A 25,132-nucleotide genomic window follows, 5' to 3' on the forward strand; every position below is an offset into this window, starting at 1 on the left:
ATGCCCCAGCTCCGCATCTTCGACCACCGCAAATGGTCTAGATTGGTTGACATGCAGTAAGCATATTGTAGTTAGAAGATCAAGCTTTATCATGACGGGTGATAGTCAGCTTACTTACATTGTCTAGATGTTAAATGATTGGCTTACCAATGGACCAAGGCTCAAGGTACGGTGTTGCCGAATTGCAGCTGACATGATCGGGATACTACCACGCGAAAATTCGTCAAGCTCTCGTTGACGTTGATTGTACATTACAGCATAAGAAGATGGCCCGCGCACATAATTCACTTGAAGAGCACGAGCCAAGCAAGTCACATCAATACCCAATACTAAACCGTCATGGACCTTAGTACATCATCTGCCTTCGAGTCATACTCGAACCGGTTCGACCCTCATGACGAAGTCGACGATGACTACCCTGTGAAGACATTCCACCCGGCCTCCGATCAACATGTTCTCCTCAGGAGGCGCCATGCACGGAATAAGCGCCGGGGAGCTTTTGATACCATCAGACTCTGCCTGCGCATCTTGATCCTTCTACTCGATCTCAGTATTCTGAGCGTACTTATCCATGGAGTTAATACTTGGGGAAAATCATCCAACTCTGTGGATAGAAACGAGGATGGCCGGGGAACTCAACGGGCTCCGGTTAACATGTTCTCGACTTGGTTAATGCTAGCAATTGCAGTATTTGCATCTTTTGTCCAGATAATAGCGATAGCAACTCATCTCAGTCTTGTGAGTTCACGAAGATACTACTCAAAGTCCATTCTAACATCAGGATAGCCCCAGTCATTGCGCGACGGCTGGGTACATACCGTCGCCGTGCTGGCCAGCTCTGGTACTGTGATTGCAGCCTGGGTTGCCGCAACTGTTTACTTGATTATCGACAAAGAAGTGCTGCAGAGTGACTGGGACCTGTGGTCTTGGTCATGCCAGAACACCCGGCAGAGCTATACTAGGGCAACTCTATGCACAGAACTAGTAAGAGAATCCTCTGACTTTTGTGTATTTATAGTTACTAATAACTTATAGTCCTACACATTTATTGCCGGTCTAGTTGTTATAGTGCTCGAGAGTATTGGCCTAGCTTTATATGTAATATCGCTAAGAGGAGTGTATATTGTTGGAAAGTATAGCAGGGCTAGCACAGTTTACTAGAAGCCAACTGCTTCATGGGGTATACTCACTCCGGTGACATTATATCAGAAGTGAACATGATTTACGGTATTATATGTAGAATTTAGCACAGCATTTTATCTTCAGTTGTGAGAGGCAGAGATTACTAGTAACGCCTAGTGTTTTATATAATACTACATTTTCACTCTACGCCCTACTGAAGAGTTATCAGCAGAAACGGTCTATGTGAATTCGCAAGGGCATGGTGGTAGTAATAGACCGCTCTTGATCTTGGGTCTAATAGAACAAGCTAATGAGATATAGGAAGTTCAAACTTGGTTGTGAATTCTAGTCTGGCCGAACTTCCAACAGTTCACAGACTCTTGCGAACTTAGAGATCCCTGTGGTTTACTGCTGCTTTATCTTGATCCCTCAAGCTTTGTGAATTGATCAAGTCCGATATTATAGTACCTGGGTCCATGAATAATAAACCTCGAAAATACCGGTCTTTGGCACTGGGTAGTTTCATTTTTGCTTCTGTGCAGTCTTGAATGACATAAAGCCTCAGTATTCCGAAGTCCGTGTCCGTGTCCGTGGCGCAGTAAGATAACCAGCCCGAAATGCAAGGATTACGCTCCGCAGGGAGAAGCCCTACGGAACTCGGCAGATATAAGACTAGATAAAGCCTCTGATTCTCTTTAAGCTTCATTTCCTACCTCACTTCACTATCCAAATATACACGCTACAAACGCCATTCACAATGGCACCGAATCTAAAATCAGTCGTTTCCAAAAACATTCGCGACCATACAACAAGAACAGTCCTCAGAAAGGCCCTGGAAGAAAAAGATGGAAAGACCTTGGAACAATCACGAGAGACCGCCGCTATGATCAGCGACTGGGAGAAACTTGGCGAGAAAAGGGGAAGTCAAAGTCTGGAGAATGTTGATAAGGCTATACAGGAAAAGAAGCCGGATGTTGATGGTATGACGGATGAGGAGCTCGGTCGAATCAGCATTCATATTTCTTCCGTTGAAGAAGAATCTGGAGAACATTCAGATGAGAAAGTTAAAGATGAGGAAACGGCCAAGTTTGATGAGTATAAGCATCACCAGTTTATACGCAGATGGGGGCTATTTCAGGACTCGGATGGGCGTGATGAGGAGTGGTTCATCGCTGATCCGCCTGTTCTTAAAGTGACAGATCCTGAATATCTGTGCGATATGTGTCGACACATTGATTTCAAAGTCCTTCTATCACAGCGAGGGCTACCAGGCAATCAACTACCAGGACAGTCCCGCATCTCAGTTTACGGCATCCCCAAGGTTATGGATGAGAGCAGTCATTGTTCTTTCTGTAGACTGATCCGAAAGAGAGTTATTCAGAGTGGGACACTCGCCGATGTTCATCCTGATGATTGGCCGGGGATGCAATTGAGCATCAGCACTTTGGATGATGGACTGGAGTTTCCTCTGAGGCTGGAAGTCGAATTCTCAGATCTTGATCGCTCAAAGGTTTCAAGACTGGTGATACATTCAGTTGAACCAGTCGATGACCAACCGAAGCCTCTTCAGGGTCTTGTGGTTCAAAAGGACTCTGCTGATTTATCTCGCCTTAGAGAATGGCTTCAGACGTGCACCAAGAGTCATAAATCAACAGAAACTGTCTCTACTGAACATCTCAAGCCTCTCATGGGTAAACTACGAGTCATCGACACTGTTGAAAACTGTGTGAAGGAGGTCGACGCACCGTTCGATTATATTTGTCTTTCTTATGTCTGGGGAACCGGCAGTCAGACACAGTACACTACCAAAACAAGAGACCAGCTCAGTAAGCCCGGAGGTCTGGGCAACGTCGAACTTCCGCAAACTATTCTTGATGCTATCAAAGTTACGAAGGAACTCGGTGTTCGTTATATTTGGATCGACGCTCTGTGCATCACGCAAGATGACAAGGACGACAAAGCTAGGATCATCTCTAACATGGGAACCATCTACGCCAATGCAGTGCTAACAATCATGGCTTCTTCCAACGCCAACCCCACCGATGGACTCCCAGGCGTTGGTATCCCTCGATCACAGGAGCAGAGCATCGAAAAACTCCAAGGAATCACTCTTGCCGTCGCACTTCAAGATGCTAGACAGAAGTATTTCGATATCGAAGATCGACTGTGGAATACCAGAGCATGGACTTTTCAAGAACGAGTCCTCTCAAGACGATCAGTCTACTTCACCGACTCTCAGATGTGCTTTGTCTGTCCCCACGGAGCCTGCTTCGAGGATACTGTTCCTGTCTCTGACCCCATTTCATACACCATGACGCCATTTAATGACCATCTCCAACTAACATCTCGAATCCACAACTTGTGGGTTCGTATATGGTCGGATCCAACTCAGGCCGCATACATCAACAAAGCCTTCGCAACAGAAGATGACATGACGATTTTTGTCGGCGAAGACCCAACTACTGGCGAAGCTTCCGAGGATGGTGCCCCATTATACAAATACAAAGCCATCCCGAGCTCAGATACGATCGATGCACCTCTCATCAAGGGGCATACACCCTGGGAAGCGTACGCTCACGCTGTTGATGCTTATACAAAGAGAAATATGACATGGCAGTCCGACGCCGTGAATGCCTTTATCGGTATTGCAGACCTTATTCGTCGGGGCACAAATACAAAGTTCTGGCACGCCATGCCGGAATTTGCTCTCACAAGATCTCTTCTATGGTATTCCAAAGAACCTCTTTCTCGACGACGATCACCAGATGGAAAAATTTTGTTTCCCAGTTGGTCTTGGGCAGCTTGGCAGGGGCACGTTACATATCGTGGTAGAGGATTCCATAACGCTGTTTGTTATGCGCCAGTTAGCATGATAATGTGGCTGAAGTCAGCTACAGTTGACGAATTCATGGAGACGTTTGTACAAGTGGAGAGAACGCAGGAAGAAATTGATGAGAGGAGACGGCAAGCTGAGAGTTCACGTCTTTTATTGAACAAGACTGATCTTTGGTCGTTGTTGCATGTTGACTGCTACGAACATGGATGGGCGGTTGAGCACAATGAAGACCGGAATCAGCATCTCTTTGTGCACGAAGCGTACCCGGGCATGAAATTCGAGTTTCCGATCAATCTTCCTCATGAGCCTATCGTGGAGTTACCCTTCGAAGATACTCTGTACTTTCGCGCCAAGGCAGTACCAGTTCGCCTATGTGAGAAGCCGTCTGAGTCGTATTTGGCATCGCCTATTCAGGACAACTTCATCCAGATAGGAGCCAACGATGAAGATAGGTCAGCCAACAACCGTCGACCGTGGCAGCGTATCCTTTACCATCAAGGCTATCGTGCTGGAAGTCTGACTCTCAACGTCTCGCTTGAGAATCTCAACATTCCGTCGACAACCGAAGAGGTTCAGAGTTCTCCAGTAAAGTACATCCTGGTGGCTATGTCTCGAGACAGTCTTCCATACGTTGCACCTCCACCCATTGGCTGGGAAATGTACTGGGATGGTGATCCGATGAGAATGCAGTATGAAATTCTTCAAGAAGAGTGGCTGCAGCGTAGGCGCCTGCCTGAAGCACCTGATGAGACCGTGAAGCCAAGTACTGAGAAGGTTAATGAAACCGGAGATCCGCGATGGGATATGGGTCGGTTTGGAACTACCAGTGTATTGGATGTTTGTAACGTGTTGTTGCTTAGAGAGGCAAGGGATGTAGTATCTGAGAGGGTTGGCGTTGGCAAGATCAATTACTCTGCCTTCTTTGCTGCGAAGCCTGAGCCTGATGTGTTCTATTTGAGATGAGTTGGTCTAAACTCATGTGAATTAGTCTAAACTCATATAAGCTGATCTAAACTCACCAAGGCATCATCCTCAAGTTTAGGGTTTGGAGTTGGGAGTGAATTTCGCACACTTGATAGTCCATTCTCAGTGTGCCAGTAATCTACTTCCTCACGCGACGCCTCTTAGTAGGTGGCTCCGTGTCGTCTTCTTCTCCTCCTTCTTCGTTCACCCCTCTCTCTGCTTCGGCGATGGGGTTCTATTAATTGATTAGTACAGGGCTAACAAGAATATAAGAATTATAATACCTCCAATGGCTTGCAGGTACGGCCATTGACATGGCTTCGAACAGCCCTGATCTTGCTGTGCAGCGACACTCCTCGAAGTCTTCTGGTGGGGCTCTTCGCGTCTTCTAGACGGCGAGAGAGTCTGGGAGGCTGCTGCAAACAACATCCTCCTTCTTCGCCTCCTCCTATTCAGCCTGACTTTGCGATGGATGTTGATCAGAATTTCTCTGATCGACATTGCTTGTACATCTATATACACATTAGCTCTGAGTACCTTCTTCAACGCCCTAGACTTACTGGCGGCAGTGACTTTCTGTCGGCCAGTGGCCAGAATGTCTGTAGAAGAATTCATCTTTTCTTTGGAATGTGTTTCTTTGAAAGGGAGAAATTTGACCAAGTGAGAGAACTCGAAACGGCAGAGGACGAAAGACGATGATGCTGATGTTGAATCTGGCTCTGAAAAGAACTGGATTAGAGACTGTGAAGAAATTGGGTGAGTAATGCCCGTTGAAAATACTGCGGCGCTTGGAGGCCAGTGAATCAGAGACCTTATATCTAGGGAGAGCCCGTCACTGCCATCAAGTTTTGCCTCACAAAAGCCTCTCCGTGCTGAGTATTACCTAATCTCACGTGTTACATCATCACCAGCTCCCATCTTCAACCGTCTCCTCTTCCTTTGCTCTGTCAAAACTCTCTGTCTCTCTCTTTCTATCTCTCCAACAAACCCCAAAGACGAAATGGCTGCTGCTCCTGGTCAGACGCTCACCATCACTGGGCCTAATGGCCAACCCCAACTCGTATCTCTCATTCCCCTTCCTATCACGGCATCAGAGTTGGCTTTGGCCCTTTCTAATCTCCCGCCGCCTCCAGTCGAGGGTGAAGTATCCTCATTTCCTGCCAGCGCTACCCCTGGCCGACCCAAAGTCACTGCCGCTGGTAAGTCTTCTCTCTTCAGTTTTGGCCATACAGACGCATTAGATGGGGTATCAACTATAAACCATTCATGCAATCTGTATTATATCCTCGTAAGAAGTTGATAGCTAATTAACCTATGTATAGATAGAAAACCCATCACTTTCAAAGAGATCCTGGTGTGTATCCGCCGAAAGGTTGAAGCCGACACCGAGCAAAACAAGAACCGGAGACGGGAGTTGTTTTTGGATAAGAAGAAGCGAAGGGTCCCAACAGATGAGCTTGTTGGTGGTGGTCTGGTCAAGAAGCTGAAATAGAACAGAAAGAAATCTACCGGTGCCAGATGGGCGCCCCAGGAATCCAACCCTTTACCCTCTGACATACCAACAAATCCTGCGCTCCCTCCTCATCCTCTCCCTTTGACCCAATCGTAGCATAAATCGTGAAGCCACATCTCTCCAATGTCTCGATCAATTTTAGCAGTATAAGCCTCGTCTTCACAGTATCTGTCCCTGAAGGATTCCACGGCATGTTTGCGAGATGCATCTTGACGCGGTCAGATGTGATTTCTTTACGTCTCACATCGTGACCAAATGTTTGAAGTATTGCATCTGTGAGGTCTTTGGGCGGTGAGTCTACGATCTTCAGTTTATCGCTGTTGTCAAAGGATACGCAGATCCAGTCACAAGGCGGTGGGATAGGATCTTGTTTTCGAAAGATCAGGGAATCTAATACGTTAGCTAAGTTCGTAGATGAGTTAGAAAACTTACCTTTGCTCTCTGACTTGAGCGTAATCTCCATAGCTCCCTGCAACACCCAACCCATACCAAACAACTTCTCCAGAATTCTCAGCATCAACCTCCTCGAATCATCATTCCCACCAGATCTATGCAACCAAGGTCTTCCGCGAAGCCTGAATTCCATCGACTCCCCGTAGGGTTGCACATGTGAAAGACCAGGTGACCACCGCTCTGCCACGACTTCTTTGATGCCTGCTACTTCTGCTTCTGTGAAGTTTATAAGACGGATGCGATCAAACATGTTGAAGGTCATGCAGGCGAATTGGGTTTTGAAAATGGGTGGTGATGAGGCCATTGTTTCTTGGAATGATGGGGGGAGGTCTTGGGCCTTTTCGGGCATTTCAGTGGCTTTGGAGGAAGACATTTCGAGATAGTTTTATAGATTGAGTGCGATGCTGAATGATGAAAAGTGCTAGTATCGTGCTGGGGACGTAAATTGACGTTGCGTGGAAATGTCCACAGGTGTTTATGTCGGGAACAGCGTCACTAGCTTCGGCTCAAAGAACACCAAAACCCTTCTAGAACAGAGTGGGTTCCAGGTGCTTTATACACCAGCCCAGGCTAACCAAGTTCTGTTGGTCCTGCTGCCTTAGTGTGGCTGTGCGAGGCGCAGCAGGATCATCACCACCCTCAAACTGATCCTCACTCTGATCCTCACTGACTTGGATTATTTCTAGCCGTAAGCTGAGTATCAAATCTTTGTAAACAGACCCCAAAGTCAAAGTTGCAATCAAAATAAAGTTGTCTACCGAGGAATAAACCAGCCAATGAGAAGGTCAGCCGAAGGAAACGCAATGCCATCTTGTCATTAGTTTCTCTGGTAGAGTAGGTAAATGAGTCGCGGCTGAGGTTTATCTCAGGTCATATTTTTAGCCAGCAGTTTTGATGACCTTCCAGCCAGGCAGCTGCAGCTTTCAAGTTCGTTGATTTCCAACTTCGTAGCAAGTTTTTGAAGTTGTAAGCTGATGAAAAATCTGGATGATGTATCGCCTCAGAGTTTTGGAGTGCATAGCAATAAAGAGCATCAGCTCCATGCAGATCTTTGATTTGTTTCACTTGGTCTCTAGCCAAGTGTGAAGATGAAGAAATTCATAGTCAAAGATTGCTCGAGGTGGCTTCCTTAGTTCTCCTTTGTTGCCAAATCGGAGAACACAAAATTCTCAACATCTCGACCACTTGAGGATAGGGCCCTTTGTGATATCACATAAGGACGATGTGGGAGAATAATGAAGGTTAATATGGCAGAAGTTGGGTGTCCACACCATCAGAATCTGCGTTTCTCATACTCCCAACTCCATCTTGGATCCCGGTATGATGCTTTCTTGTACTTCTCTGGCGGACAGTTCGGACAAAACAGGTGATAAACGGATTTGTTCGCACCCGACATCTTTCCGCAGGAGCCAAAAGTACCCAGGGCACGATGACATAGGATCTGTTCCATGCGTGAGTCGTAGAGCTCTTTACACCATATGCAGGTGAAGTGTGTCATTGTATTTACACACATGGTTGCTGGTTGGTGTATGAGATTGTTGGTTACTTGAGGAGCAAGTTTGAGCCGTGAATATTGAGAAGTGCAGCTATATTTATTGAGTGATCTTCGAGAGATATTTATTAACTCACTCGTGATCTCTATGAGAATTAATTTGAAAGTCAATATCCTTAGTTTTGGATCATGGGCATCCATTCATGAAGCTTATATGCTGTCGGAACTCCAATCGTCATTCATGGACAATTTGGCTTTACATCGGCCTAAGTTACTGAGAAAACTTACCATATATTACAAGTAGATCCAATCGTTGAAACATCACATGTAGAAAATAGCCTTCTATCACGTAGATACACTTTTAGTGAGTAAACATAAAGCAATGGATAGTGGGATCATTTGACGAGCTAAAATTGAATAGAGTTAAAACTCATAAAGATGTCTTTTCGCCATTCGTTAAATTTAAGCTTGTAGAAGTTGATACTCTAAAGAACACGGTCACAGGTTTCAGATTCAATGGAGGTCAGATTTGAGACTGAGGCACATGAACAGGCCTTTGTCTACAAGGTAGCGAGAAACATCCGATTCATAAGCCTTCTACCTGTCCATGATATTGTTAAAGGTGTCGTTGCTAAATAGAGAAGGATGAAGGCCATATTGCTGAACAATCGGTCTTTCGGCACCCAGCGATGATATCAGCAACAGAACGAGACTGATGGCCACACATGTTTGTCTATCAAGCTTGTTGGGGATTCTTGGAGAGAAGAGAGGAGAAATTTCCTTGGATCTTATCGACGAAGAGCATGTCGATACATGCAGCCTGATCTCATCTCCTAAAGACTTCTTTCAGTTGCATGAGGCACATTTAGGCTTATAAAACTTCTTTTTGCATTTACTCAATGATTGATTTATCCTGGAATTCAAGAAAACTCACTGGTGTGTCTTTCTGAAGTGTCCTAGGGCAACTACTTGAACTGTGTTTATGAGAGTGTCACTTTGAGTCGTGACCCTGATAGCTGATGACTGCATCGCGCACCTTACTCGTTTGCTAAATATCAGAGGATCTCAAGAGCTTGAAGTGAAATAATGAAGTTCCTGGACACAACGCCAGCGTGAAAACCCCTGTGAATATATAGATCTTTGAACGAATGACCAGAGCGGATGGATTTTGAGTAAAATTTCTAAAGAGAGTATTCTTTGTTTATATATCGGCATAACGTTAACTTTGGTGGTTGGTCGAAGTAGAACTGTGCTTACTGTTTAAATTATTAATAATACTGTTCCTTGATCTGACGTCACAATGTTGTATCAGGAATGATAGACATGCCAACCACAAGGCGTAGAGAAACAATAAAACACCACGCATTATAGCGCCATAAATTATATCATCATTCATTTAAGTATTTCTCACTTTCATACAACCATGTCACTCAAAACAGTCAAGACACGAACCCTAGAAGTCGGATACTACGACCACGGCCCCTCATCAGGCTGGCCTGTTCTTCTGTATCACGGCTTCCCATACGACATCCACGCATATGATGAAGTTGTCCCAAAACTCGTCTCTAGTGGTGCAAGAGTCGTCGTTCCCTATGTTCGTGGTTATGGCCCAACTCGCTTCCTGTCAAATTCAACGATGAGAAGTGGTCAACAAGCAGCTCTGGGCTCAGATGTCATCGAACTCATGGATGCTTTGAACATCGCAAAGGCAATCCTTGGTGGCTTTGACTGGGGCGGGATGTCTGTATGCGTTGCAGCTGCACTCTGGCCCGAGCGTGTCGCTGGACTCGTTTCGTACGCGGGTTACGACATTGCAGATCTTTCAAGTTACCAAAAGCCTTTTGCACCGAGTTTGGAGTGCGTTTGTTGGTATCAGCATTTATTCCAACAGGAACGGGGAGTGGCATGTCTTACAGAGAGTCGACGAGATCTCTGTCGAATTTTGTGGAAGCAGTGGTCACCTACATTTTCTTTCACAGAAGACTTTTACAACCGAACTGCAGACGCTTTCGATAATCCTGATTTTGTGGATGTTGTCATTCACGCTTATAGATTCTGTTTCGGTAACGCAAAAGGCGATCCAGCTTTGCAGAAGTTGGAGGATGCTTTAGCTCCTCAGCCCAAGATAAGTGTTCCAACCATCACTTTGGATGGCCGGCAGGATCCCTTAAAGCCAGGGGGTACCGCGGCACATGTTGAGCACTTTTCTGGCCATTATGAGAGGAGAGAGGTTGACGTCGGGCATGCGTTTCCAATGGAAGCTCCGGATGAGTTCGCAGACGCTATCCTCACGATTCAGAAGAGGGAGACTGGATAGCTTGGAAAGGGAATCTCTTGAGGTCAATATGATTGACTCAAGTAGCAGCTTGGGCGGTTGTGTGGATAACTGGCATGCTGCCTGGAGTGTGATAAAGAGTGATATTTGATCTGATGGACCTTGCAACTGATGCTTGTATCTCGTATCTTGTCTCGTGAGGTCCCAGCAAAAGAAAATGCTTTGCATTTTCGAAGTATTGAATATGGACGCCAATCGTTTGATGTTGCATAAATGTTTCATAACTCAATCCAGGTCATGCATAAACGAGGGGCCGGTGGCCGATCAAGCAATGCCCCACATTTAGTTGCAACAACATAACCTCAACTGCTTAGTAGGCTGGGCCTTCTCCAAGAGCCTCACAGGCACAATAATACAAAGATCATGGCAACAACTCCTCCTCATCCTCCGCCCAGAGATACTGGCCGAACTCGAGCAGCCCAGGAAATAGTCGCTCGAGCGCCAATAATAACACCAGCTCCGCGGAAATCAGGGTGTGAATGCAGAAACGGCAATCATGACTACATCGAGGAATCCAAAGGAATTTCTATTCATACGGCGCTATCGACTCTTTTCCACAGCGAGAAGTTTTCAGACATGACCATCGTCTGCGGAGGTCGTCAATTCAAAGCCCACCGCGCTGTTGTATGCACGCAGTCTCCTTTCTTTGATAAAGCAATGAGCGGCAACTACAAAGTAGGTTTTCAAAGGTACTATAATAGCTCACGGACAGTCAGACTAATCAGTGCTTAGGAATCTATGTCGCGATGTGTTGAGCTGCCGGAAGATGATCCTGATGTCGTGGAACGGTTCCTTGAGTTCTTGTACACTGGAAATTACAGCGACGGCGTGAACTTCACCGGGGGAAAGCCATCCGAAGCGGCTTTGCTTGATCCCGAAACTGTTATTCAGACCTTGCAGGAGCCGACGTGCGGTTCCAAAGAAGTGGATATTAAAGATTGGGTCTCCGACAGCGACCCAGATGAAGAATACAACGAATACGACGAGCGCACGGGTAGTCCTTCGGAAGACGGTGATGCAGATGAACAATCCAAGCTCAGAAATGTGGCAGAAGCGGTGGGAGACTGTAGCTGCAGTCGGGAGGAAGGATTAAAGCAACTCGCTGAGCTCCGCAACGACATGACACTACCTCTTCGGCTGTATGTCATGGCAGACAAGTACGACGTGCCTGCCCTCCGACTTCTGGCGCGTGATCGGTTTTACCGCGCCGTAGAGCTCGTTTGGGAAGAGGCTGAGTGCTTTCCTGACGTGGTTGATGAGTTGTATCAGACCACGCCACCAGCAGACACTGCGATGAGGGAGATTGTGTGCAGGCTTGTTGCAGCCTTGATCCATGTGCCTAGTGTCAGGGAGAAGATGAGGAGTGTTATGATGAAGCATGGAGATTTCGCTTTTGGGGTCTTGGAGTATTCTATTCATCTACATACCCTTTTTGCCTCAGATGGAGGAATGATGGGGGAGGGATGAAAACTCAGAACCTCTTTTGTGACTGATGAATAAACTTAGGAAAGTTCGGCATGTCTTTGCAAGCTTCAGACTACCTGTTAGAAGTCCTTAGACCAGTTTATTTGGTTTACATCAGAAATCTTCCTCCCTGTGCGGATGGCAGTATGGTTAATCTGCGCAGATTTGGAATTCAGTGCATGAGGACTTGGGCACTAACAAGGATATTGAAAACAATTGCTCAAGGCGTCCAAGGAACCTATTACGTTTATGGTCAATTATCATCCCCGGATTTTTTGAGGAATTCTATCCTGCAGTCGAGACTTGAAATACCTGACATCGTGAGCTGGGCACCGGCTAATGTTGCTGGTTGCTCGGCTGCAAAGCTGAAAGCTCGGCTATTACCCAAATTTGACAAATATACGTGGCAAGGCCACCATCTCGCTATGACATCTGTTATCGGGCGAGGCTATGCATGTGAATCCTGCAAGCAGACGATTGAACAAATCACAATTACAGGATTTCCGTATTTTATTGGGTATTTACGTATAGCGTGTACTAACAAGCACATGACCATGCTCATCTCCAGCTCGGCTACGAGTGAAGCTTTAAGGATGACGATCCATGTCTAGGACTCAATAATAAGCATACATAAAGAACATGCCAAGAATGGAAGGATTATGAACCCTTTCTTATCAGAACAAGAGGCTTGTGATGACACTTTTGCCCGACTCCGTCCAGCTCAGCCCCAAAAGAAGAGTAAGCCCCACCAACCACGGGCGGCAAACACGGCAGCCAAACACACAACGGTCAGAACAGCGAGGCACGCCCAAAGAGGAAGTGCCCGGTTTTAGTGGTCGCGTGTACCCATTACGCGGTGGCCTTGTAATTTTCTCCCCTGGCGTTGAAGATCTGTCGTCATTTTTAGCTGATCAACACCTGCGCCTTGTAGCAGTCACAGTTCCAAAACAGTTCTGGAACCGGTTCTCGCATCGCCGCGGGCTGCGACAGACTTTCGTTTCTCATCCGGTAAGATATATAAAAAAGAAATAAGCATTAATTACTGCGCCTCAAAGGGTCCGTTGGCGACCGGAAAGTATCTCATGTTGGATATGTACAGGGCTCAATGGGGCGATAGACCTTGCGAGATGGCGCTGGCGGTGGCTCAGATTTGTTTCATTTCTGGCCAGTCAAGTGTTTTGCGTTTTGGGCTCTTCAACGTGGCTTGCTTCCAGACTCAGGGGGGGCTGCTTACTTGTCTTAAATTATTTTGTAGGTAATAAATTACTTGAGAAAAAAAGTCTGCCCATCGAGCTAAAGTGATAGGTACAGCCCGTCAGCACCAATGTTCCCCTGATATACATTGTAATATCTCCTGAACGAGTTTTTGCGGCCGTGCTGAGAAGGAATGTTTCATCGTGGTACGTCGACTTGGGGGCCGCGGGTTAGCGGGTGGAGTCTCTGGGCCCAGGTAGCCTTTTAACTCGGGGATTTGCGTTTTGGTGCAATCTCGATGCCAATGCTTGGTATTGCAAATTAACAAGGTTATGACCTTGGAACGACAATCTTGGCTGGCATTTACGTCTTCTGTCACTCAACATGTCAGGAATTTTAGAGGGTCATCATTGTCTTTTGGCGCTCTCATTGTTTTACGGAGATCAACGAAGTGACCCGGGAAATGCCTTGGAGGATTCGACCATCAGCAAGTCCCAATGCTAACTTCGGTTACGGCACCAGCCCTAGCAGCAACTCTGACGAATCACAGACTCTCCCACTCAGATGATCTGTTTTGAATTAGCGTGCTAGCGTCGAGCATGCCGTGTTCACAGTGCCTTGGGGGCCGCAGGGCGCAATGTACCTTTAATATGAGCCTCTCACCGACAAGATACTCGAGCGACTCGATAAGATTAGGTGCTCCACAGCCCGGTTTATAGTGGGAAGAGAGCTGCAGCTAAGGTACCTTGTCATGACTGCCGCAGACCGGACTGTCTTGTGCTTGTCTTCCCTCCTTGGCTGTGTCTGCCTTGTCCACTTTCAACCCTTCAACATCCTGCTTTTCTGTTCCTTTTGTGTGGCATCCTTCTTGATCGTCGTCCTTCGTTCGTCAGTTCTCTTTTGGTATATTGTTCCACCACGGTCCACTTCTGTCTCTCCCTCAACCCTGGCTTGACATTTCTATCCGAAAACCTCGTTTCTTCCTGTCCCCTGATACATTCCTCCCTCTTTCTTCACTATAGATACATTTGCTGCTCATGACACATGCCTTCACACATTGCTCTCCCTGGCGCTGCGCGTCCTCGCCCTAGATTTCGTGTCAACGGTTCAAATTGGAGATGGGTCAAGAAGGGTCTGACTTTACTATTTGCCTTTTTTGCGTTTACGTTCACAGTATACTACTTAGTATGTTCCCTCTCCTCGATTGAAGCTCAAACTGACCATCAGATTCATAATGATAGTCTTTGGAGGCCAACGGGTCCGATATTACAAGAAACCGAAGTCACCCCAGCCAACATCTCCTCAGGGGAAAGAAAGTTTGTTATCGTTTTACCCGTCGACGATTCGAGTCCCGATCTCTGCAAGGTTGTCAGCAGCGCCGTGGCGTTGGGGTATCCCGCGCCTGTGATTGTCAATTGGAAGAAAGACTTTCACACCGATGCCGACGGTATTGGACCTTCGCAGCTGGGAAAAATTACTGGTACACTCAACTACCTAGAATGGGCAACAGGCGATGAAGTCTCGGAGGAGGAGAAGCTGGGAGAGCATGATCTCGTGCTCATGCTGGACGCACACGACATTTGGCTACAACTACCTCCGAGCGTCATGATGCACCGATACTACAGCAGTAACGAGCGAGCAAACCGACGAATTGCAGAGGAATATGGTTTCTTCGACAAGGAATTAATGCAGCAGACCATCATTGCCGCCGCGCAAAAGGGATGCATCGCCCCACGCGACAAGATCTCGAACCTCTACTGCAACGACGTCCCCGACAGCACCCTCCCCGAGAATGTCTTTGGCTTCTTCACCGACTATACTGTATCACGATACAAATACATGCGCCCCAAGTATGTCAACAGTGGCAGTTTCATGGGTCCCGCAGGCGACATGCGACGATACTTCCAGCGTGTCAAAGATCGCATGGACCAAGATCTCCTTGAGGTCAGGTCTGCCGAGGACCTTGCTGGTGACCAGGGTATTTTTGCCGAGATTTTTGGCGAGCAGGAACTTTGGCGCCGGCAGATCAAGCAGGATGACTTTGCTGGCGACAACCCTGGAAAAGAGGCGGCACTTTCTGCCCGAAACGAATTTGAGTACCATGTCGGCTTGGATTACACACAAGAACTGTTCTACCCGACTTGCTACTCTGACTACGCCGGTGCTTTCGTGTCGCTTGACGATCCCTCTACGATTGCCAAGGAGTCGAGCCAAGCTGGCGTTTCGCCCCCTCGCGTAGGTGGTGTGCCAAGCGACATTTCCAAGGCTGAAGCTCCATTTTCTCAATTGGATGACCACGTGGGCGGTTGGGGTGACGTTTCGCTGTATGTGGACTTCTGGACGACCTCTGTTCCCGTTGCGATACACCACAACGCCTGGAGAGATGGACTAAAGGCCCGTCGCTCGACATGGTGGGATAAGACGTGGTACTTTCCACAGCTGCGCAACCTGATCGAGGCGCACATGACAGCAAACACAACAACACCGTTAGCGAGTATTACCGCCGACGATGGCAACCTGGAGGTTTGGTCATACGGCGCAAAGACCAAAGGTAGTGCGTCGCTACTATTTGGAAAGAACAAGGACACAAAGGCTTGGGGATTGCGATCGACAGATTGGGATACGATCTGTAAAGCCAGTAATGAAGCGGAGACTGAATCGCGCTGGTATGACGAAGTATTCAGGGATGGAAAGGGATTACTATAGAGGTCCATCATGATCATTTGGTTAGGAGTTCATTTATAGCGTGTGTTTTGACCATTCATGATAGATACCAATTCATTAGACCATTGTTTGTCATCAATTGTGTTTGCGTGCCTTGTGCGACCGAGGCTTCTGGCAATCGAGATTTGTGACACATGGCCAAGAAATCCGCGTTACAGCCCCAACGTCTTTCTTGGCTGACGTCGGGATGTCCGCACTAGGCAGGGATCGGCTGTACCTGCATGCTTCTAGACTCAGCCCAGGGCCGGAGAGTTTTTCTGGCTGCCGGTCTTGGCGATGGGCTACGCCGCCGGGATCTACGCGGCGCCTTCGGCAGTGGTTGGCATGGGTAAAGAGAGTTTGGATATGGTTTGTATGAGAATGAGGAGTTGGAGTTTATCGCCACGGAGCGGGAGGGAATGTGTCAAGGGTCTGGATTGTTTACGCTGGGGGGTAGATTGAGTGAGGGGTTTGGGTTGGTGTAGGGTTGGTGGTGACAAGGTTTGAGATGAAATGAAGCGGCAATGGAATTGGCAGGCAAGTTCCAATAGGCGAGGCATCTCCATTCGATATATTGGCTCGCACTGTTGGCCCATCCTTTGGTTCTTTATCTAGAGTGGGTTTCATTCGGTAAATAGATAGATCCGAAAAACATATGTTAGTACAAATATATCAACGTTATTCTTGTTATGCTTTTTATGTCTGTCATGTCGACACTACTATGATGTTGGATAGGGCTAAGACTTTCATCGAATGTAGCGGTCAATCTGGCGATAAGAAAAGATAATTGCAAATTTCTGGTATCTGTGCATGTTACACGAATTCGGCGGGTTCTGTATAAATATCAGTCTCTCCAACTGGCGACCAAGTTCTCTGCTGATTTACTCAGCCACGAGTCTCAACTACAAACGACAGTATATTTATCCAAGCTTATGATCTGACTCTATATATACAAGACGGTCCTTGTAGTTCTTCGATGCCTCACGATTCTTATCAATCTTATCTTTGTTCTTCTGAATAAACTCTCGGCCCTCTTTCCGATGCTCCTCAGATAGTGGTTCAGGAAGTATACCCAGAGGTGGATTATACCACTGCTCTTTAGGAACCTTTGTTCCATCAACTCCGCGAAAGACTGTCTCCTCCTCACCATCATAAGGGCCACGGTCCAATAAAGCTTTAATCAACGCAGGCCTTAGAGCAATTGCATAGTGGATATTGCGCTCAGCATCAAGGTAGCGGAATACCCCGTCACGGCCGAGGTGTACAATGCCTAACAGGTCTAGGTCATGTTGCTCCATTTTGTATAGAATGTCGCTCATTTCTTGTTGTTCTGGGGAAAGATCTTTATATGCAATGCCGGGGCAAGTTGCTCCAGCCGGGTCTTGATGCTCCGAACCAAATTGAGACATGATTGAGAAATGGTTTGTTGAATGGTAAATGGCGGTGAATCTTGAGAGATAAAAGGCCCAACATGGGAGTTGGCTTATCTTTAAATAAACCGGATTTCAGTAGTGATAACATGCGATAGTCACGTAGTATGAGTTGGAACCCTGGTTCTTTAATTGGCTGAATGAGTAGGCTCTAGAACTGTTGCGCCTTTTCAAGACGGGTGGTATTCTCTAACTTGGCGTGCCGAGTTCCGAACCTGATCCGTTAGATCCGCGTTTTATAGGTAACCACGTGCAGGTAGTTCCTATATGTTAGTAGAGGTATCCCTTGTATCGTTGTACAAGATTGATTGTTGCACTATCTTGTTATAGTAATACTGGTGCTATAGTACTGATTGAAAGGCTCTCTACGGGCCAGTACCAGATGAAATGAAGTGAAAATTAATTTAACCTGTAGGCTTTTGTCTGGGAAAACGGTCTGTTCAATTTTTGCGGTATCTTTTTTTCTAACAGAGTCTTCTTTTTAGCATGGATTTATGCATGTTGGTCCTCAACTCTCGTAAACTCTGATTATTATCGACCAACAGACCAACAACGGGCCCAACGGCAATACTCACGCACTCTCTGACATGTGATTCTTGCAGAATCTCAGGTATAAGAGCTGCAAAAGGCAAAGGGTATCCTTCGTGATTCCAGACAAAAATCTACTTGGTGTTATTGTATTCAACAACCATCGAAAAGTCTAATTACCTTCTATCAATATGAAAACCGGTATAGTCATGCCTCTTAACCGCGGTAAAGCCAGAGTCGAGGGTTAATTAGTAGACAGGGTCCTCCTTTCTCAAAGTCCTGCTTACTGGTAGCTTTGTGAGCGCTAAGTACACGGTTGAGATTCCCAAAGATGCCATCTGGGTCACAGACTGGGATCAGCTTCATGAAATGGGTGCAAAGTATCCCGACACAGCCCTTGTCGAAAAGTACGGTGGTAATGTAATTGAAGTCGATGGGAAAATTGTTCTGGCGACAGATGAGGAAATGACCAAACAGATTGACAGCTTGATCAAAGAGTTGGAAAAGAATGATATAGGGGTCGAAGCAGAGACAGAGACTTCAAAGAGGCGAGATGTAGAGATTCCTGGACCCACTCGCCAATGCAGTCACCCTCGGTGCTTTTATGATGTTACTTGTCGTTCTTATACTAATTGTCACATCTGTAGGCGCTCAACTGGCAAAAGGGGATTCTGTATTTAAATTTAGTTATAAGTCTTTAGATAATTCAAGTGAGATGGATATTATGCATGTAACAACATAAAATGTTTAAATTCGAATACTGAGTCAAAATCACCCTATGGCAAACAATGCCGTGTCGTTGGAGGCTTGTTGTGATAAAAGAATATTTGTAGGTTTAGGCTGCACCAGTTAACCTCAAGCCCCACTTCACTCATACTCCAAACTCACGTTAAACTCAATCTCACCTCCTACTCTTCCCTTAATTCCAATTTCATTTTTTCACCCTATAACTCAAAAAGTCTACCAGCAAAATAAAATCATCGCTTTAGCACTCAGAAGAAGTAAGCTCCGGCTCATCCTATCTCACAAGACAATCCTAGCCATGGCAACCTCACACTACCAAACCGAGACTTTCACATCCGAGAACTTGGTTGAGAGCGCTGGGACAATCCTCTTCCGACTCTCAACACAAGACATATGCATCATGCTCGATGTAAAGCGCAATGAATACATCCTCCCCAAAGGACGTCGCAACATAGGCGAGTCACGCCGCGGCACTGCCATCCGCGAAACTACTGAGGAAACAGGAATGCCCTGTCGTTTACTACCCATCAATATGAAATCTCGCCTCTGCTCTTCTGACGACAAATATGCCCCTGATGAAGCGCGTCTTTTTGAAGATGTCTGTGAACCGATTTCGGTGCAGATGAGAAGGATCGGTGAGGGCGATATGAAGATCATTTGGTGGTATATTGCAGCTGTGAATGAGAATGACAAAATTGAGAAATGTGAGGATGGGTTTGAGGTAGAGTGCCATGGCTATGAGGAGGTTCTGCAAATGTTGACTTTTCAGAATGATCGGGAGTTGGTAGCCAGGGCTATTAAACTGGTCCAATCTCATTACCCGTGAAAGGCTGAGCCATCTCTTAGATTTACTTCTATCTGTACCTATCCTATAGTAAGTGGCAATCATTGTGGCATAATGTCTTGGTTATGACTAGATGTAATTTTTGCAGTTGAGACTGATGGCTGCGAGCTTAAACATCAGAGAGAACTTTGTCATCATACGCATGAACCCTTAGCCCTAGGCAAAGCAATCACCGAACTAAAAGCATGTCAAATTCTAAAAATGTTATTCGTAAGCGAACCCTTGGTCTATCTTTTGAAATAGTCCAAACCAAGCGTCAAACAAAGCTATGGTATCCTGTCTCGCTATGCCAGCCATCATCTAGACTCGTTACCTCGGGTTTCGTGCCTCTAGCCTCTAGCCTCCAGCATGTACTTCGAAACACCCTCAACAAGATAAGCGTGCTCCCCCTTGACTGCCATCATCCTCTCCTTCATCCGATCCCCATCCTTCTTCATACAAATCAACTTGCACAGCGCTCTCCACAACGGAGTATCAACCTCTTGCGTAGAAGAAAAGACGTCCAGCACAACGTCCTCAAACTCCTGGGTAGCCTCCCAGTCGGTCCATGTCTTATTGACCCAGCGGTTTCTGGCAGCCGTGTAGAAGCGATCTTGGCAGAGGAGCTGAAGAGCGGGGATGTTGTATTTGTGAGCCATGATGCAGAGATTCATAGCGAGAATTATTTCGTGCAGTGAACCTGAGGGTGACTTGGCTGTGGGTTGGGTCTGTGCCGGGGCGGGTGTAGTTGACAGTAACCTATTTGATCGTCTTACAGGGCGCTCTGGCACATTGTCTTTAGCAGTGTCTTTTTCGATGGGGCAACGAGGATAACCGCCGAGTCTATCTTGAATCTCCTTCGCTCTGTCAGCCTCATGCGATGCCGTAGGCTTTTGGGCAGTGTATGTTCCAGTGTAGAGAAACTCGAGTAAATGCTGAAACACTTCGGGGTCTTCATCTAGAGTCACACTTCTAATCGTGCGCTTCTACGACAAGTCAGCGAGAGCATACGATAGATGGGAGATAGCATACCTTAGGCGGGGTTGTGAATGCCTCCGCAAACCATCCGCACTGCGTACACACAATAGCACGATGAACCTTGAACTCGCGACCGCCGCAGACGATCGATATGTCGGAGTAGGCGCCATCAAAGAGAAGCTTGTAAGAAGAGGCGCGTACCGAAGAAGCGCAAAGATCATCCACTGCGTATCGCTCTTCAGTATCCATTTCTTTAGAATAGTCGTTGAAGTGAGTGTTTGGGGTGTGAAACAATTCGGGATCCATTTTAGACATAGGAATATCGTCCTGAGACATGCTGAAAGGATACACGAGTTTGAGCGATGATATGTTTGTTTGTTGTGGGATGAAGGAGAGGAAGAGTTTTGCAGCAAACGACAGCGTGGATTTAAGGGAAGTGAGCTTAAATCAGGCGGGAGAACTTTGAAGGATGTGAGCAGCATTTCACAGAAGCGACTAACCGCAGCAAATCACGGAAGGCGAAGGCAGTAGATGCAGGCAAGAATGCCACTGCCCGTCGCTGTTCAGTTTGTCAGTCAATCAAGCCCGTAAACATTGTGACTTCCATGATTGCATGTGTCCCTGGTGAATATGCAGCTATTGCTACCCAATATAAGCTTTAACCAAAAAGCTTTTTCGCGATACTGAGTTGTCAAAGGTTGGGGTTGCTATTTGTTCCATTGTCGGGGCCGAATGCCATAAATTGTTTGCTGCGCAAGGTTATGCCAAACGGCACATGAGGTCGTTTGCAGCAACCGCGTCCTCAGCCACTCAGATCAATGTATACGCAGAGAATTGCAGGGCCACTGAAAGTCAGACCTTCGAGGAGCAAGAAAATACCAGACCTTAATATAAGGTATTAGGATAAACTCAGTAAAAGATATCCTAAATTTAGGTAGTAAAGGTATCCTAAATTTGTGTAAATTTACCCAAGTCTTTTTGTCATTTAGTATCATGATACTGAGTTTTATGTCCTCCCATAGCTAGAATATCCTGGTGACACAAGCATTCATGCAAGCCCGGCATCTTACGTCGACGCAAAAAAGATTGCCTGTCGCGCATAAGTTTTGACACCCTCATCCGCCAAATCCTCATCCTCAACCCGATCAAACCTCCACTTCTCAGGCAACATATTCATAAGCATCTCTGCCACTTCAATACTCCACCTTTCCCAAAACGCCTGTATGTCCGCAGTCCAACAACACGTAGCGTAAAAGCCAATGCCTGCCAGGACAATCGCGATGAAGCAAGGTGCCAGCACTGCCGGCTCGGGCCACCGCGTGACAATAAAGTACATCGCCGTACCAGCTGCGCCAGCCCAGATGCCAAGATGCACAAGAAAGATGAAGAGCAGGAGAAAAGTCAAAATTACGAGGACGAAGAAGCAGCGGATGAGGAAGAAGAAGATATACCCGGCGATAGCACGGTTGCCGACGGAATTGAGACGGTGCGATGCAGACCGCGACTTGGGCGTGAAGCGGTTAAGCATCGTTACACGGACGCGCATGGCTGAGAGTCTGACGGAAGGCGAGCGGACAAAACTGCGGATGAGATAGGTTATGAGAAAGACCAGACCGAGAGAGAGACCCCATGTCCACATCTTGGGCGGTGATTCGGTGAGTTCTGCGACTTGCATGGAGAAGACAGATGTGATGAAGGACAGGGGTATGAAGAAGAATGCGAGTTCGGTGAGTTTGTTGATGCCAGACGTTTGATCGATGACGAGAGATGATTGGGCGATACCTGTTGAAGCGACCAGGAGATTGAGCGTTTGTTCTGAGCGCGACTGCAGGGATTGGAGATCAGCCGTGAGCTCGGCCATCTCCTCCTCCAGCGCTTCAGGTAAATTGAGAATATCCTTGGACTTTCTGATATGGCCGATCCACTCACTCAGCTCCTGCAAAGTCGACCTTATCCACGCTACATTCTGTCTTGTCATTGTACCAGCAGCTTCAAGCAAATGAATATGCAGGTCTGCGCCAAGATCAGCATCAACATGATCCTGCATCAGACGGAGTTCGGCTAGTAGCTGCCACGTATCATCGAATGGGAGTCGCGTGAGGATAGACGGAATCATCGAATCGTCCTGATTGAGCGTACTGGTGGGTATCTTGCTCATGTATCGGTACACAAGATCAAAAGTGGAAAGCGAGTACTTGCGCGCAAAGTCACGATCGCGCAGTAACTGTTGACGATGCTTATAGGCCTTTCGGAGTGACTCTCGATACTCTTCGTCGAACTCGGAGTCGCTGGAGTATTCTGAAGCGGTGTCGTTGCCTTTCTCATTGACCGCGATTGACTGCTCATGTTTATTCCTTCTAGCTTGTGCTCGCCTTCTTCTGGCTTCCTTCTTGTCCTTCTTCAATTGCTTCTTTGAGAAGGTTGGCGGAGGTGGATCCAGGTATGTCTCATCAGGGTCGGCGACACGCCAAAGCTCTTCATCCGTGTACGACTCAAACTCCATGGCTCGAGGCATGAATGTTAGAGATGGTGTTATCTCTTTGGTCTCGTCATGCTGCATAGTTCGCGGTGGGTCAAAGACTAGGATGACTGCGTGTGTCAGCCAATGTTACCAGTCTTCCTTCGACATACTCACTCGTCTTTCGACCCTCCTTGTCAACACTTGACCAATAACCCAAGCCTTCTGGGGCCATGACTCTGAGATCTCGATTGCTCCAGTATGTTGGGTTCTGCGGTAGCACAGGATGGAACGTGCTGTAAGGGCGATACACATTCGACGTTTTAGCTCTTGTCGAAGTGCCTTCAAGCTCGTGGCCACCAGATGTTTTCGGAACATCAAAAGCACCCAGGTCCTTCTTTCTTGCCTTTTCCTCTTTCTCTTTCTTCTCCTTCATCTTCTTCTCTGCACGTTTCTTTCTCTTGTCAGTCAAAAGTAGCCCATACTTGTCAAGAACAACATCTCGTTCAATCGTCCAACGTCCATCAGAGATGCGCTTTGCAATCTCATCCTCGTAGAACCCCTTGCGCCCGAGGTAATGAAGGAGACCAAGCCGACCCCAACGAAGATGTGCCCATTTACGAGTCTTGGTTCTCCGTGACAGGTTCCATTCCGTTCGCTGACCGATCCCCGGGAGAGGACGATGACGGAAACGCGTTTCTTGTTCGGCCCAGTTCATCCACGTTGCGTTCTTCAACTTGAGACCACTGTCGCTTGCGCAGTACCCTGAGGCGATAAGATGCTCGTACCAGAATTCGGGATCTACTGAATATAATTGCCCCAGCACACCCATGACGAAGCGACTCAAATCGCTGACCATAATGACTCGTACCTGGGAGCTCTCCGGTCTCGAGTTGAGAGCCACCGCGAGATCCTTCTTTGTGGTGACGAGTTCGCTCTTCTCTACGGTCTCATTGGCGAAGAAGTCCACAATTGAAATGGCGACAGACTCCAGCCCTTCGAAGCGCTCTCTGCGAGTGACATTGAGCCAACGTGGATCCCACCGAGCCCGATTATCGAGATCGTTCATGTACAACTCGGACATTGTCTCTATCCAAAGCTTCAAGTTAGAGAACTCCTCCTCATCGGCACCCTGGTCTAGAACTCCTTGCCGAATGGCCTTTGCAGAGGTATCCATGTCGCGCCGACTCCCGAAAGACATCGGATGCGGTACATTAGGTCGTTTCTCGGGCTCTTTGCTTGGATCAGATGAGTCGCGTGATGCATTGAGGTCATACTCAAGCGAGTTGCGCGGGACAGAGTAGTTTGGCTTCCATCGCTGCGAGGTTGGCCAGTCAAGTTCGTAACTGCTGAGCCGCTCCTCGTCAGTGACGCCGCGACGCTTTCGATTGAACATGGCAGCGCGACAGGACTGTGTTAATTGCGTATCGTGATGGAGAAGGGGGAATTTTCAGCCTTGTGGCCATCCCAGGAAATTAAGCAAGGGTCACTTGCATATGGAACCCCGATTGATCTTAGCCCGGTGGGGGAGACCCCTGTAAATCATGGCATCGTAGCGATTGCACTGTCCGACTCAGTGCATGAGATCAGGTAGGTTTCGCTCTTGAGAAGTTGAGGCTGTGAATTGGATTGGCGAATATTAGTGTCACGACTTGAACTTGGTAAGCGATAATTAGAGTCGGTTGATGAAGGATCAGAATGCCCAGAGTTTCGGGCAACAGTGGAGATCCCGCTTTGTTCCACCCGAGCTTGGCTCATCAAGACACCAATTAGGAATGCATCATTCGCTGAATTGTTTCGATTTGTCTCAGTGCAACTCAAGGTTATTGGACCTGGCAGTGCTCCAGCCATTCTCTAACCTTGGGTTTTGTGCGTGTCGAGCCGCGGCTCTGCTAAAGTCTTTAGGAGAGAAGAACAGTGACATCACAACAATTCAATCACCAAGGTATAATACTATATCTCTTTGCTCTCTGTTACTGGTCTCTCAACCTTCAAAGTGTTAATACCCAAATTAAACGCCAAGAGACTTCCCCAGTCACGTACCTTTTTAAGCTTAATTCGAATGTCTGCTCCAGCACCCACTAAAAGGTCCCTAT

The 25,132-nt window shown here is 47.1% G+C and overlaps 13 protein-coding genes across 13 annotated transcripts; 8 read left to right on the plus strand and 5 right to left on the minus strand.

The window, feature by feature from the left end:
* Nucleotides 1-339: 339 nt before the first annotated feature.
* On the plus strand, nt 340-1,161 carry FMAN_02164 (uncharacterized protein; the record flags this gene model as incomplete). Its single annotated transcript, XM_041835486.1, has 3 exons — nt 340-738; nt 787-984; nt 1,036-1,161. 3 exons carry the CDS (start codon nt 340-342, stop codon nt 1,159-1,161), a joined length of 723 nt encoding a protein of 240 aa, XP_041685645.1.
* A 718-nt stretch (nt 1,162-1,879) lies between these two features.
* Nucleotides 1,880-4,921, plus strand: FMAN_02165 (uncharacterized protein; the record flags this gene model as incomplete). Its single annotated transcript, XM_041835487.1, has 1 exon — nt 1,880-4,921. The coding sequence occupies one exon, from the start codon at nt 1,880-1,882 to the stop codon at nt 4,919-4,921; it is 3,042 nt and encodes a 1,013-aa protein (XP_041685646.1).
* A 139-nt stretch (nt 4,922-5,060) lies between these two features.
* Nucleotides 5,061-5,536, minus strand: FMAN_02166 (uncharacterized protein; the record flags this gene model as incomplete). Its single annotated transcript, XM_041835488.1, has 4 exons — nt 5,061-5,156; nt 5,206-5,334; nt 5,384-5,433; nt 5,482-5,536. 4 exons carry the CDS (start codon nt 5,534-5,536, stop codon nt 5,061-5,063), a joined length of 330 nt encoding a protein of 109 aa, XP_041685647.1.
* Nucleotides 5,537-5,921: 385 nt separating this feature from the next.
* Nucleotides 5,922-6,413, plus strand: FMAN_16177 (uncharacterized protein; the record flags this gene model as incomplete). The annotated part of the gene is made up of 2 exons (XM_041835489.1): nt 5,922-6,120; nt 6,244-6,413. The coding sequence occupies 2 exons, from the start codon at nt 5,922-5,924 to the stop codon at nt 6,411-6,413; spliced, it is 369 nt and encodes a 122-aa protein (XP_041685648.1).
* An 89-nt stretch (nt 6,414-6,502) lies between these two features.
* FMAN_02167 (uncharacterized protein) lies at nt 6,503-7,260 on the minus strand (the record flags this gene model as incomplete). Its single annotated transcript, XM_041835490.1, has 3 exons — nt 6,503-6,642; nt 6,687-6,824; nt 6,867-7,260. The coding sequence occupies 3 exons, from the start codon at nt 7,258-7,260 to the stop codon at nt 6,503-6,505; spliced, it is 672 nt and encodes a 223-aa protein (XP_041685649.1).
* A 2,542-nt stretch (nt 7,261-9,802) lies between these two features.
* Nucleotides 9,803-10,696, plus strand: FMAN_02168 (uncharacterized protein; the record flags this gene model as incomplete). Its single annotated transcript, XM_041835491.1, has 1 exon — nt 9,803-10,696. One exon carries the CDS (start codon nt 9,803-9,805, stop codon nt 10,694-10,696), a length of 894 nt encoding a protein of 297 aa, XP_041685650.1.
* Nucleotides 10,697-11,077: 381 nt separating this feature from the next.
* FMAN_02169 (uncharacterized protein) lies at nt 11,078-12,181 on the plus strand (the record flags this gene model as incomplete). Its single annotated transcript, XM_041835492.1, has 2 exons — nt 11,078-11,389; nt 11,447-12,181. 2 exons carry the CDS (start codon nt 11,078-11,080, stop codon nt 12,179-12,181), a joined length of 1,047 nt encoding a protein of 348 aa, XP_041685651.1.
* Nucleotides 12,182-14,416: 2,235 nt separating this feature from the next.
* FMAN_02170 (uncharacterized protein) lies at nt 14,417-16,078 on the plus strand (the record flags this gene model as incomplete). The annotated part of the gene is made up of 1 exon (XM_041835493.1): nt 14,417-16,078. One exon carries the CDS (start codon nt 14,417-14,419, stop codon nt 16,076-16,078), a length of 1,662 nt encoding a protein of 553 aa, XP_041685652.1.
* A 917-nt stretch (nt 16,079-16,995) lies between these two features.
* Nucleotides 16,996-17,484, minus strand: FMAN_02171 (uncharacterized protein; the record flags this gene model as incomplete). Its single annotated transcript, XM_041835494.1, has 1 exon — nt 16,996-17,484. The coding sequence occupies one exon, from the start codon at nt 17,482-17,484 to the stop codon at nt 16,996-16,998; it is 489 nt and encodes a 162-aa protein (XP_041685653.1).
* A 740-nt stretch (nt 17,485-18,224) lies between these two features.
* Nucleotides 18,225-18,714, plus strand: FMAN_02172 (uncharacterized protein; the record flags this gene model as incomplete). The annotated part of the gene is made up of 3 exons (XM_041835495.1): nt 18,225-18,234; nt 18,293-18,629; nt 18,681-18,714. The coding sequence occupies 3 exons, from the start codon at nt 18,225-18,227 to the stop codon at nt 18,712-18,714; spliced, it is 381 nt and encodes a 126-aa protein (XP_041685654.1).
* A 361-nt stretch (nt 18,715-19,075) lies between these two features.
* On the plus strand, nt 19,076-19,603 carry FMAN_02173 (uncharacterized protein; the record flags this gene model as incomplete). The annotated part of the gene is made up of 1 exon (XM_041835497.1): nt 19,076-19,603. The coding sequence occupies one exon, from the start codon at nt 19,076-19,078 to the stop codon at nt 19,601-19,603; it is 528 nt and encodes a 175-aa protein (XP_041685655.1).
* Nucleotides 19,604-19,950: 347 nt separating this feature from the next.
* FMAN_02174 (uncharacterized protein) lies at nt 19,951-20,914 on the minus strand (the record flags this gene model as incomplete). The annotated part of the gene is made up of 2 exons (XM_041835498.1): nt 19,951-20,586; nt 20,633-20,914. 2 exons carry the CDS (start codon nt 20,912-20,914, stop codon nt 19,951-19,953), a joined length of 918 nt encoding a protein of 305 aa, XP_041685656.1.
* Nucleotides 20,915-21,644: 730 nt separating this feature from the next.
* On the minus strand, nt 21,645-24,432 carry FMAN_02175 (uncharacterized protein; the record flags this gene model as incomplete). The annotated part of the gene is made up of 2 exons (XM_041835499.1): nt 21,645-23,167; nt 23,214-24,432. 2 exons carry the CDS (start codon nt 24,430-24,432, stop codon nt 21,645-21,647), a joined length of 2,742 nt encoding a protein of 913 aa, XP_041685657.1.
* Between the last annotated feature and the right edge of the window lie 700 nt (nt 24,433-25,132).

Source organism: Fusarium mangiferae (genome assembly GCF_900044065.1).
Source record: "Fusarium mangiferae strain MRC7560 genome assembly, contig: FMAN_scaffold010, whole genome shotgun sequence".
Classification (NCBI taxonomy): Eukaryota; Fungi; Ascomycota; class Sordariomycetes; order Hypocreales; family Nectriaceae; genus Fusarium; species Fusarium mangiferae.